Raw genomic sequence first — 14,034 nt, 5'->3', positions numbered from 1 at the left:
CTATGATATAATTTTTAAATATGATGAAGCTATCAAGTAAAACAAAATTCCTTTCATATATTTGAGCCTTGACATCTGAGGAGAAAGCCCAAACTACTTGATTTAAAAATGAATACTGAACATACAATACACTGAATATATGGAGTCTTGATACGATGCCTCCCACACTTCTAAATGATACTCTTGGAAGGTTTAGGGTGCTAAAATAATGCTGCCATTTACTGAACCAAGGAAACCTAAACAGACAACTATTCCTGCTGAATTATATTTTTCTGGTAAAAGTCACTTGCCTTAAATTCTCAGCTAGAAGCAAAGGCTTCAATTGTGACATCAAAGTAATCAGCTTTATGAAAACATACATCCTGTTATAGATCTTTGAAGACTTCAGTTTTTTTCATGATAAATATGCAAACAATAAAGAGATTATTCAAGTAGATGCACAGAATGACAGAGAGTTGCCAGAGGGCTCGTTATAAAAAATGCATTGTTGAACAAAGGGCTAAGCATATTTCAAAAGTCATTAAAAACACAAATCTTGTGGGATTCATAAGGTATATACTTCAAACTGAAGCAAGAAACAAGGTAAGAAAGTACAAATTTTGCCACATACCTTGTGTTTCAACTTACTCTTCACCTCTTTTATTCCCTGTTTTGCATGATTTTTTGCCTGGGGGAAAGAAGAGGAAGGGAAAAAAAAACTAACTGAATTTGCAAAATAATGGTTTGATACTGCCCTAGATGAAATAACATAGAATTTAAAATTAAAACTTTCACATTGTGTGGTATAGCAAAAAGAGATTGTTTTGTTAATTTCATATAGGATTGCTAACAAGGTTTGCATTAGGTGTGCAGTAAGGTGTGCATTAATTGCTAATAAGATGTGCATTAAGAAATGGATTGTGGCATAGGCTTAATTGTCTTACCAAAACACACTAGTTAAATTGGTATTTCCTTAATGTAGCATTCTTATGAAATGGTGTTATCGGTAGAAATAAACTCTTAGCTTGGCCACAAGTTGAATAGGAAAAAAAGCTCAGGCAGTAATATTCCAGTCTAGCTCTTTTTATATGCAGAGCCATGTCAAAGTGTTGTGTTTTTCATAGTTCCTATTATTAGATTTATACTAAAGTTTCATGCCACCTCTTCACATCAGCCTGAATAAAAATGACAATTATAGTTTTCTTTTTAAAACAGGTGAAATAATCATTCTAGAAGCAAAATAATTATAAAGAAGTGTGGTTTTTCTTTCAGAGGCAATTCTAACTTTAAAGAGGAACAAATAGTATTTCAATTCACTTTATCATTCAATTTCAAATTCTTGCAACTTATTCTTCAAACAACGATAATAGGTGGCTATTTTTCTATTCAAACTGAAAGCCAAATTATAGATAATGAAGCTGTTGTTGCTGTTTCCAACATGTCCGTTACTTAGAAGATTATGAAGTGTTCTTTATATTTGTGAACTACTCTCCTTAGGACTTAATCTAAATAGAAAATGCACCTAAATACAAATCTAACTTAGGATGAACTATACAGGAAAAACAACCAGCAGCCTATGACTCACACATGAATTTTAGCCCCATTGTATTGTTCTCACCAAGCCCTTGCAACTCCCCAAATTCTCCCAAACTGTGCAATGCTAAGTTCTGTTTTCTCTGCCAATTCATATTCCTTGTAGTATGTAAAAGCAAAAAAAAAAAAGGGGTGGGAGGGAGGGGCAGGGGAATAGATTAAAAGACTACCTTATGTGAGCCATATTTGATGTTTTAAAAACATTTGCCTGCACTGCAGATAATTATATCCTCTAATTCAGGGGGTCCCTGAATTTCGCACCCAAGGGGTGCGAAAACTTGGATTTTCGAAATTATAGTGTATATGCATAATTTGTTGCCATTGTTTCAAACTTTTGTAAGGGGTGCAAGAATATATCAGAAGCGTTTTAGGGGTGCGGGGTAGAGAAAAGGTTGGGAGCCACTGCTCTAACCGCACACTCAGCTATAAATGGGTGTCTCTAAACTTCATTGTTTTCAGCAAACTAACTTAAATTTCAACAGTATAGTGTACACAGATTGAATGTATCCCAATAAAAAGAATGAAGTTTTCTCCAGCAAGTGCATATTAAATATACAGATGTTGCTTGACTTCTGTGAGAAGTAAATGTAGATGTATGTATGTATGGTATGTATTTATGTTTAGTTGGTGTATATACAAGGCAATCTTCACAACTAATTGTCTAATGAGAATATTATGATAATCACCAAACTTGATTTTCCACTGGTATCTGGACAGTATGTCTTTGAAGCCATTGTTTTAACTATTCACATTTCTTGGTGACAGGACACCAAAATGGAAACTGAAAACTAAGGTGTACCTTATTAAATTATCACCAGTGAAATGCCCGGAAGATGCTACCAATGAGACAATACATAGGCAATTTTTCAAGGATTCTCTTAAAAAATTAAAGTCAGCAGTGAATACAGGAATAGATTCATCATTACAAGATTATAATGACCAAATAGAAACCCAGTGGTGAAAAAAGAGAGCAATTTTTTTACCATTCCATTAAAGAACTGTATATAAGTTATAAATGAACACATGAATTCACAGTACTTTGAATGTATTTACCTGAAATATGGCCTCAGTGTGAATTTGAATGATGTAAATTTAAAAATTTTCTTTTGAAAATGAAAGTAAGGAATCGATTCATTTATTTATGATTGAAGCTCAAAGGACCAGGAAGCGATTTTCAGACATCTCCCTGGTTTTGGTTCTCAGTGTTCCTTCACCCACAGCATCTTCCCAACACTAAGATAATTTTCATATATTAAGGAAACCGGTTGTAGTGTGATGTACTGATTAAAATGATACCATCAGGGAGACTAAGGTTTAAATTCACCAATTAGATAGCTCTTCAGTGTTAAGTATCCAGATTATATCCATCTGGAACAACCTCAGGGATGAAGTTGGATATTACTACAGTATTCACAAGAGAAACTCACTGTATAATGTTTAGGTTCACCATACTCTGATTTAAGTTCAGAATAGTGTGGTAAATAGTGTAAACCTTAGAAGTGTTATTAAATCAAATTGCTGGTACCCATCTTTAGGCAATGTTCACAAGAAATCTTAGTTGTTTGTTAATGTTCACAAATCCCTCATTCAACAAATACTCTCATTTTGTGTGGTCCATTATATTATTAGTCATTGCTCTGCAATATGTTGACTCATACCTGGCCAATCCTTTGAAGCCATTATTGGCATAATAAAATTATTAATTTTAAAATGTTTCTTGCAAATCATGAACTCTGTACTGGATCATTTAACTGCGAATCAAATTCCCTTTCATCAAACTCAAATCAATATTCCAAACTTTGGTCTGACAAAAGCTAAGCCTTGGCAAAGTATGGTAATTTCAATTTATCAAAATACTCAAATCTATAATGATCCTTCCTTCCGAGAAACATTTATTCATCAAAGCGTAGAAAAGGAGTATTTGAAAGAGAAAAAACAAAGTCAATCACAAGTGAATTAGCCTAGGTTTCAACAAACAGTACAAAATAAAGGTAATTCTGTTCTGATGTCTTCTTGCTTGTCAGTTAAATCCAGCTTTAGTGTAGCAACATAATCTTCCTATGGAACCAAATATGTTCGTGATTTAATGAGAGGTCCATTTGGTCGTAACTTTCATAGGCCTATTATCTGATCCACTCCTGACTGACCCTCAATTTTACAAACATAAATTCAAAAATTAAGTTATTTGGTAAACCATAAGATAAAGAGATATGAGATCTTAGAATTATTGAGAATAATAATATCCTGATAGGCTTCTGCATTATTTTGTTCACTGCTATTAACAACTCACTATTAGTTCCCAAGAGGTGGGTGAACTCTGTCACTCCCAATATGCAGGGCTTTTTTTCTTATAGAATGCCCAGAACGGAGTTCCGGCACTTTTTTTGGATGGAACCTTGTAGGGTAGGCAAGGCGGGTTGTATGATGTGTGTGAGTTCCGGCACCTTTTTTTTTTTTTTTTTTACAAAAAAAGCACTGCCAATATGTATATAAGAAAGATGATAGGCACAATCCTGTCAGCAAGTAGTCAATCAGCCTTTTGCCAATAATTGGCAATTGTTATGCTAGATTTCTCTACTATAAACTTTTAGACTGAATAAACCTGAAAAACATCTTGCCCCCAGAATAGGCAGGTTTTAGATCAAGATATTTCAGTATGGATCAATGTGCAGTTCTACACCATTTAGCATCCTTATATTACTTTGATTGAGATTCTGTTCCCACTGGAGATTTTAGAAGAAATTAGTCACAACACCCATTGACTACTACTTTCCAGGCTGATAATTTTGTTATATTAAAATACAATTACAGAAATTAGTGGCAGTTACAATGACCCATCCGCATTATCCCTACTTTTTAAAGGAGATAAACAAGGATGTATTCTTGTACATTTAATTTCTATATTAATGATACCATTGTGTCCCTTTCTAAGCTGGAACTTTATTCTACAACTTTAGCTATTTGAGCTGTCTCTATTTCTTTATGTAGATAATGTAGTTATTTTATCTGTAAGTTAAGTGGGCCTAGGCAGTTGCCAAGTTCTTTTACTTATCTACTGCTCTAGGGAATTTCTTGAAATTATTTAATTATTTTTAATTTAATTATTTAAAAGTAAATAAAACTAGTTTAGATAAATAAAACTATTTAGAAATTTTACACTTCTTTAGAAAGTAGTTTAAAGTTCCTGATCAGATGGAGAATTTAAAAAAGACCAGTTAACCAGATAAAGGACTTCAACTATCTAGGTATCCATTTTCAACCTTCCGCCTGCTGCAATAAACAACTGAGCTCTATATAAGAGCCCAAATAGCATCCAATGTGATCCTTAAAATCTGTGAGCCATCAAAGCAATAATCACATCCCTGAAGCAATTAAATTAAATAGATCCAAGGGGCTTGGTACCCAGCTGTGATGCCCAGCTGTGGATTTGTTAAGGATGCTTTGACTTTGGAAGCTATCCAGTTTAATTTTTAATTTAATTTATTTTTTTAGGAGCTAAATTATGGGTTCTTGCTCAACCTCAAATGCCCTAACTAGGTTAGTTTGGCTGCGACTCTCCTGAGACCCACCTAAAATTTCAGTATCTTAATTTTACTTGAAACAATTTTTTAGGAAAGCAACCTTCACCTTACTCTACTAAGTAAATTTATCTGATCCCTGACAAAGTTAACTGACTTTAACTTGGCTAATTGTGTTATTGTACTGTGATTTTTTTTTACAGTTTTATTTGTAGGAAGCTCAAGTATAAACACTTACCAAATAAAAATACTACTACTATTCTATTACTATTACTACTGCAACAACTCCTAGGCAGAAGAGGGGAGAATCTTAGTACAAAAACTAGAGAACTGAAGGAGGTTCACCTCTAGATTCAGTCACTGTTTGGATGGTTCTGCAAACAAGTACTGTATATGACATAATGAGTAGATTGACATGACTCTCACTAATCTTAATGTGTTTGATTTTGCTTTCAGTGACTTGAAGTCTCCACTGAGGATTGTAAATCATGGTTATAACTTCATGTTATGCATAACTAGGCCGCTATAAATTGTTCAAATTATGGTTAAAGCAAACAACAGTTTAGTATAACGTAGAGTTAGAGCAAGTATTTTGCAGCACCTTGAAAGAAAGAATACAGATAGTCCTCAACTTACAACCATACATTTAGTGACCATTCGAAGTTACAATGGCACTGAAAAAAGTGACTCATGACCATTTTTCACACTTATGACCACTGCTGTATCCTCATGGTCACGTGATCAAAATTTGGACACTTGGTAACTGGCCTATATTTATGACGGTTGCAGTGTGCCAGGGGTCACCTTTTGTGACCTTCTGACAAGCAAAGTCAACAGGAGAAGCCAGATTCACTAAACAACCTTGTTTTTACCAACTTAACAACAGCAGTGATTCACTTAACAACTGTGACAAGAAAGGTTGTAAAATGGGGGCAAAACTCACTTAACAACTATCTTGCTTAGCAATGGAAATATAGGAAATGTGGTTGTAAATCCAGGACTACCTGAACACACAGATCTGCAAAAATGAAACAAGAAAAGAAACATCTCTTACATATTGGTATGCTGTTTTCACAGCTGGAGTAGCTTTGTTCACTGCTGTGTTGATCAAGGCTCCTCCTTTCTGAAATCCAATATACATATACATTCATAAACACGGAGGTTCTGATGTATGCAGAACATAGTTTGATTCTCAGTTTAAATAACAACTTTAGTTTTTAAAGGAAAATCCACACTTCTGGTTAACTTAAATTACAACCCTTAGCATGACCCCGAATGTGCCACTTTGAAGATTTCTACAGCTGCCTTTTGTCTAGCTTTGTCTACTACCACCCAGAGTTTACAATACATCATTTCTATGGCTGACACACTTATCAGTGTACTGTAATGTACTTGTGTAGGGCACAATCCACAAGGAAATTGTCTTTCATAATATTCCGATTATATAAATAGGTGTTTTGCATGAGAGATTTGCACTGATCACTGCATGTATACACTTGTATATATTGCACAAATTCTGAGCAATTTTTCCGCACATTTCTAAATAAGATTACATTCATATGATGACACTTTTTGCATTGCAAGATATATTCCAGTCTCCTGACATGTTGTCATACCTTCACAGTATGCATCCACTGATGGTATGTTCTTAAATTTCCTAAAAATGTAAATTTAAGGGAAACAAAAGTTAGAACCATTTTTGCTAGACTTTTATGCATAATCTTCATTGTACATTAAATTCATGTTCATAATAAACATAAGAGTTCTACAGTTCTTATCTTCACAGAACATCAGACTACATTATTTTCTCTGACAAAATCTATGGCTGATATGACAGAACTTTAAAAACATGGTAAATTTAGAATTATTTAGGGATTGGAAAAATACACATATGCACTGTATCAGGGTATAGCATAATACTACACTTTCTACAGTCTTAACAGTTTAACAAAACTTTGCAAGGGGGCAGAAGAGCAAATCAATGTGTGTTCAATAGTATTACTCTAATAAACTATTCATAATGGTCAGGTGAAATTGGATTTCATAAAAAAATAGCAGTTTTTTTATTTTTCAGTGCAAATAAATTTAAAATTTAGCAGGACAAGTAAATGCGGGTTTAGTTTTAAAACCATTATTAATTTTAATATAGCATGAGGAATGATAGTTGCTATAAATTCCTAGCCAATGGCTTCTCATAGAAGATGTGGGTTTTATAACAGTTTCTAAAGCCTCTTAAACTCAGCAATACAATGAGGCATCTTGTAGTGAAGTATTTTGATTTGCTCATATAACACCACTTACACTGAAAGCTAATCTGGGTGCTGCAATTCAAAGTGCTAGTACTTACCTTTAAAGTCTTTCATGTCTCAAGACTTTGGTATCTGAACAGGCAACTCTATCTGCTTTCCAATAAGACCGGGTAGAGGGGCTCTCTCTGCAGGGATTAGCATCTTCAGGGATTATACAATTGACTGTTCTCAGTGACTACCCACTTCTATGGAACAGATTTCCTCTGGAAATCTAAAAAGCCCCTTCCTGATTGGTTTTTAAGAAAGCCATTTAAAAGTTGGCTATTCTAGCAGGTTCTGGAGGTTGAAACATTTTACTGTTCCTTCTGGTTTTGGAGGAATTGTCTAATGAAATTTATATTGCTGGTGTTTGTAAAAGTACTCTAATCCTAACATTGCTTCTCCAAAAGAGAATAGCATTATGGGTATGTGTATGTATGGTGTGTATTCAAATCAATCTTGACAAGCTCCTGCAGGTTTTTTTTTTCCTAAGGTTGAAAATGATTAGCCCAACTTCCAGCTGACTTTGTAACTAAAGTGAGGTTAGTACTCGTAGTCTCTGTTTCTGGCCTGGTGCCTTAATTATTGTATAAAACAATTATTGTATATACAATTACTAAAGCATTTTCATTTAAAACTGCAGATACTTGCATAAAAGCTGAACATGTAATTTTGAGAAAAGGAAGATGAACAAGTAAGTCTGAAGAATCTTTCTGCTTCTGTCATTTTTAATTAACCATTATATTCGGTTCTATCAATTTGCCATACAAATGTTTATGATATCTTATGAAGCTGAAGTTAGAAACCTTCATAGCAATACATATCGAACACACAGAACTACAATTAAAGAGACATAAATTTAAAAGAACACTTAATTCAATAAGGGGATTATAAATCAAGCCTCAATTGTGCTTTTTGGTATTAAGAGAGTTGGTGTTAATTAATAGGAACAATTTCACATCAGACATATAGGTAAAACGATTACAATCATAGACTAATTTCCACTCATCCATAAGAATAATGAGTGTTTATTTTATTCATTATTATTTTTTTCATTCTAACTACTCAAGTATCACATTAGTTGCTTTAACTTCTATGGCATATACGATATGTTGAAAACTGCAATTATTTGAAATAAAAATACAAACAACTGTTTAGTAAAATGTCAGTAAGAGCATATATAATACGTATTATATATATATATTTTCTCATCTCCTATACAAAAACATCTAAAAAGGTCAATTAAGAAATCTTTTTTATTTTGGATTTTTAGCAACAGGGAATCTGAATAGTATTTCTATTTCAGTTATTTAATCAAAAACTCTATCCATGGTCAGCACAATGCTAAAAACCAATGTAAAATGTATTGTCATTTTCCACTATTTCAATTAATGCAGGACAAATGAAAGAACAGATAGGTTGTGATTAGTGTAAGTTTGAATAATGTAATATTTGATTTAATGAGAGAATTGTAAACTGATACCAGGTCGTGTTTAATATGACCCAAAATTCAGTTAATCCAAGGCTAGTTCAAGCATAATTCAATCTATTACATATGCAGTTGCGTTGGGATTTTAGATGCTACTAATCTTCATGTGTGCAAAATGGAGAAAAGGAAGGTTCTGTCAGAAGAAAAGAGGGCAAGTTTAAAAAAGAGGGTTGTTATTACACTAGAATGAAAATTTGATGTAATTAAATTACAGTATATGAATGCAGTCATAGCGACATTAAAATTAGGACGAGATGTTGGTATGCTTGAATCTCTGGTAGAATTTTTTTAAAATTTTGCTTTTTTTTAACTACTCTGTGACTTTGTTAACCATAAATTTAAATTACAAGTATATTCTTTTTATCTTTTATTGTAATATTTCATATATAAAATATATAAATTATTTCACTGCCTATTTCCTTTGAGCTGGAACCAATTACCATATTTTCTACAGAAATATCACTTCAAATAGTGCAAATCTGAATAATGTCACCATTTCATGGGATTCATTAGCTCCCCTAATCAAAACCTACCTTTGGTCAAGAAGTACAAAAGTATATATCTACCTCCACTTCCCGATGAGATTTCTTCTTCAAAAATATCGGAGAATCCTTTTCCTGCATTTAGCTTTGCAAGTCGACCTTCAATAAACTGCAATAAAATGTGTATCTAAGTTGTAATAACTTTGTTAAGAAAACTGTATAAAATGTAATTTTATTAGTTGTACTATAAAGTACTAGAAATTTAGAGAGGTCACACCTACTTCCATTTCATTACATAATCACTTGCCCATCCACCCTTCACTATTTCTTTTATTCTTCATAGCTGTTTAAAGCTGAATTTGGGAAAGGGGAAGGATGATTTGAAACGTAATCAAATCAATACTTGTGGTAGTTTTTGAACCAGAATTCACAAAATAAGTTGGGGGGGATCACAATCCCCATGACAATATAGCAGAATGATTCCGTAGCAAAATATTTTTGACATTAATTGCATCTTAATTAATCTCACATTGGAATATAACATTTATTATCTTCATATTTTAAAGACATGATTCGCAAAGAAATTGTTTTTTTTCCTCCAAACTGGAATCTAATTTGCTTTACCTCCTATATGTGTATTCATTTTAAAATGTGGGACACATTTTAAAATATTAAAGTATGTTAAGAAAAAAATGACCACCTACAGGATATATATATGAGCAGTATGGTAATCTTAAACAAGGAAAAAGCAACTATATGGTGCCATTTTTGATGTACTTACATTCTAAGCATATTTTGTGAGAGCAAATCACACTAAATAAATTCAAATTTATCAGCTTGAAACCAATGTCTAAAATCTCTATTTTTCCGTTAAACCACTGAATTATTCTAAATTCACTGTTTGAATCTCTCCAAATGGCATACAATTCTAGCGGTTTAATATTGGTTAGAAAGAAAAGGACTTTTTTTAAACAACTCTTGGCTTTCATACTATGCTTATATACCAATTTATACAAGCTCTCTTAAAGCTTAGATACAAGCAGTGTCTAATTATAACAACAAATTGTGCTTGAAACTTCCTTAAGTGTTAACAAACTACCATCAATGAAAGAATATCAAATTAAAATTACTCGGAAAGAAATAAAAAATAACTTCTTTCACCCACACTGTGCTTTTTACAAAGCAAAAACTTTATCTCCTTATTAGTTATAAGAATTCCACACATGTATGGAATGCAAAAGTGGAAGAAATGCACAAATACCATTTTATACTGTACAAAACATGCAAAGAAATTAATGTTTGTCATTTGTACCAATCATATTCTACAGAAATTAATTTTCCATTCAAATGCTTTTTTAGGAAAATCTCTAATTACACTTCATAAATTCTGTACAATTCACTGATTGGAAATTTATAGTAGTAGATGCCAGATTTCTTGGCCTGATAGAGATATTTAGAACTTTGTGAGCATAAAGGGCTTGTACAATGGGTACAATAAATCCCAAAACAGAAGGAACTGGGGAGTTCGTTTGTTTTTTAATCTCCTCTATACTCTCCAAAGTTCATTAGTCAGAACACGAGCTTCTTCTACACATAGTGCTGGATTACAGTCACCCACCTTTTATAGAGTTTTATTTTTATAAAATGTTTATATGAAGTCTTATCTATTTATATGTACTAAAAAAGTAAATATTTACTAAATGATGAAGGGTCCGGAAATTATTTTTGATCCATCCCATTTGCTGAGAGGACTAGAACAGTGGTGGCAAACCTATGGTACGGGTGCCAGAGGTGGCACTCAGAGTCCTCTCTGTGGGCACGCGTGCTGTCGACCCAGTCCTAGGCCTTCAGCTGGGTTTTATAAAACCTTTTTGCTTTAGACCTCCGCCGCCATGTACAAAAAAAAAGGTTCAATCAATCAGTCAATTTCAACTTCTCGCAGGAAAAAAAAAGATCTTGCAAAGTTGGAATTGGTTGATTGAACTTTTTAGTCCCACCTAGTCTACTGTTACCACCGCAGCCACACCCACCCAATGGGCCACACCCACCTGGCACCCGACGATGCATAAGTGGGTTTTGGGTTGCAGTTTGGGCACTCGGTCTCTAAAAGGTTCGGCATCACTGGACTAGAATAAAAGCTCTACATGCATGTCTTTCCTCTCACAATAAAATTCTTTTTTATTCATCACTATCAAATTAAAACCAATGGTTAATAATTTTAAACAATGATTGCAATCAACAGAAAGTAGCATTTATCATAGTTTGCCAATTTAAATTTCACCAAAAAAGGTAGTGTCAAAAGAAATAAAAGGATGTAAGAAAATGCAAGTTTCTAATTCTCCATCCACTCACATCTCTGAGTTCTAGAGAATTTTGAATATATACATAATCTGAAAAGAATCATGAAAACTTGTTAAAACTGCCAGGTTTAAATTATTGGCAATCAAAATTTCAGTATAATTCTCAATGAAATAACAATGTATTGTAAAAACTCTCAATTTGCATTAAATTTTCATAAACCTTAAAAAAAAACTCAAAACTTTTTCAACCCTCCAAAATACTGACATTTTTAGGATTAATACTTCTTTGCCAAGATTAGGTAGCCAAAATATGAGATAAACAAAGAAATTATTTGACTGATTGCATTTTCCAACATGAATACCAAATCACTGTTAACTGAAATGTTACACAGGAGCCAATAAAAATTAATTATTTGGCTGACTGTCATATGCTATCACAGATTATCCAAACAGACCTGTCAGTGACAATCTGATGCTTGTCAATGGATAGACTGATGACATGAAACAAACTGTTCCATGAATACATTTTTAAGAGGACTAGATAAAGGCAGACTCAGCAGTAGCAGTGAAGGACATGCTATCACTGATTATTTCCTCTTCTTCTTAGCTAACATTCTTCTCCCTTCACCCATCCCTCAGCCTTAACCTGGCCTTTTTCCAAATGGATTGGTTCATGGTCAGACCACAGTAAGGGATCACTGGATTATTTCACAGCAAGAATGAGATAAAGCACCTTTAACTACCACTGTGCAGAAAACATTCTTTGAGCCACAAAGCATTATCTATCCAGGGAGAGTTAAGAAATCATTCTTTGCTCTCATACCAAGCACATGATTTATGAGCGTAAGATAACAGAGTGTTAAGCATGAAGTGAAAGGAGATATTTGTTTTGGGTCTAATCTTACACTCACAAAATGTTAATACAAATTGTGAGTTCACAAAAAATTAATAGCTGCATCGTTAATTGTGTTTGGTGGATTTGTCGGATTTCGCTAATCAAAATGACAAACTAAATGAACAATAAAATCTTGCCCCATCCCTCTATTATTTTCCTCACCTTATACAACTCTGTTTAAACATTATACCTATTTATTGGGAGTTGTATACCAAATATGTCCTATTAGCAATTCAGAGCACTACCTAGAGAATAAAAGAGTTATTAATAATAAAATAAATTTATGTGTCAAATCAAGTCATATTTTAGTTTTGACCAGAATGGAGCTGCTTTGGGGATTTTATCTTGAACCATTCAGTAGCACAGGGGCTTATAAAAATTGCATAGAGGTGCAAAAACATGGTCAATGTTCTGCTTTTAACAGTATATACCGGGTAAGGATTTCATCCATTTTTCATATACACATCATGTTTTCTATTTCAAATCAAATAAAGCAGTTTTCTCTTTCAATAAAAAAGGCGTATTCTGTTCTCAGACTTAGACACACAAGTATTATACCATCAACAATTTCAGTAACACACATTTCCCAAAGTTTAAATGGTCAACCTTTTTCTTAGGTTTCTAAATTATATATTCCTTATTAATGGAATATAAGTGAAAGAGATTGATCAGCTTAGTTCCATACTTACCCAAAATAGCTATTATCAGTATATACATTCAGGGCTTTAGAGAAATGATATATGGCAAGTCATTCAAAAATGGCTGAAACTAGTGAAATAGGTATTTGTATACAATACTCCATACACAATTCTATTTGAGTCCTTTTATATTCAACTAAATGATAACAGGTCTAAGTGGACATCACTGATGCTGTGTGTATGTTGAAAAGGTTAGAAATCTATTATGTAATATATAGTGTGTACTTTTTACACACTGTTTTTGCTTCCCATTTGTATGATTACTAAGATTTCACTTTCCAAAACAAGTGTTTCAAAATTACAATAATGCAAATGTCTGCCCTGCTGCTGTTTCACATATACTATCCATCCATCTGTCTCTCTCTTTGAACTGTTCACAAGATTTCTTTTCTGTTTAAAAAACAGTACTTGCCACTGAACCTAAAGCAACACTTTAAATTCAAATCTCTTATGACTCAAGTAACCTTGAAAAGTGCCTAATTACAAACAGGTCTTGGATCGGAGGCAGCTGAAGGAATTATATAAAATACTAAAGGGGCATAAAATAGTTTCAAAATGTATTTCTTTCCCTATTCCAGAATAACACTATTTCTATTCTTTCCAATTAGAAACTGCACTTTTCACTTCTGCTGCCATAAATCTCTACATAAACTATTAAATTCCAGGAACAAAAACTTTTTTTAAAATAAAAGTTACCTACCATCCTGTGAATTTCACTTATCTGTTTTGTACTATATCTTCAAAGAGAGCCAGAAGATTAGTTAAACATGGTCCCCCCCACCACCACCTAAG

The 14,034-nt window shown here is 33.1% G+C and overlaps 1 protein-coding gene across 5 annotated transcripts in view; it reads right to left on the bottom strand.

The window, feature by feature from the left end:
- DENND1B (DENN domain containing 1B) overlaps nucleotides 1-14,034 on the bottom strand; it is a 192,637-nt gene that overhangs the window by 30,362 nt on the left and 148,241 nt on the right. For all 5 annotated transcript variants that reach the window (XM_039355203.1, XM_039355204.1, XM_039355201.1 and 2 more), the window contains 4 exons: nucleotides 9,434-9,518; nucleotides 6,707-6,747; nucleotides 6,145-6,213; nucleotides 611-667 (listed from right to left, as the gene is read on the bottom strand). In XM_039355203.1, coding sequence (XP_039211137.1) covers nucleotides 611-667; nucleotides 6,145-6,213; nucleotides 6,707-6,747; nucleotides 9,434-9,518 — 252 coding nt within the window. The remainder of the gene's footprint in view (nucleotides 1-610; nucleotides 668-6,144; nucleotides 6,214-6,706; nucleotides 6,748-9,433; nucleotides 9,519-14,034) is intronic.

This window comes from Crotalus tigris, unplaced genomic scaffold, assembly GCF_016545835.1.
Source record: "Crotalus tigris isolate CLP2741 ecotype Arizona unplaced genomic scaffold, ASM1654583v1 scf7180000018636.906410, whole genome shotgun sequence".
NCBI classification, from domain to species: Eukaryota; Metazoa; Chordata; class Lepidosauria; order Squamata; family Viperidae; genus Crotalus; species Crotalus tigris.
Note: the sequence above shows the minus strand (reverse complement) of the source record. Positions and strands in the feature narration are given on the sequence as shown.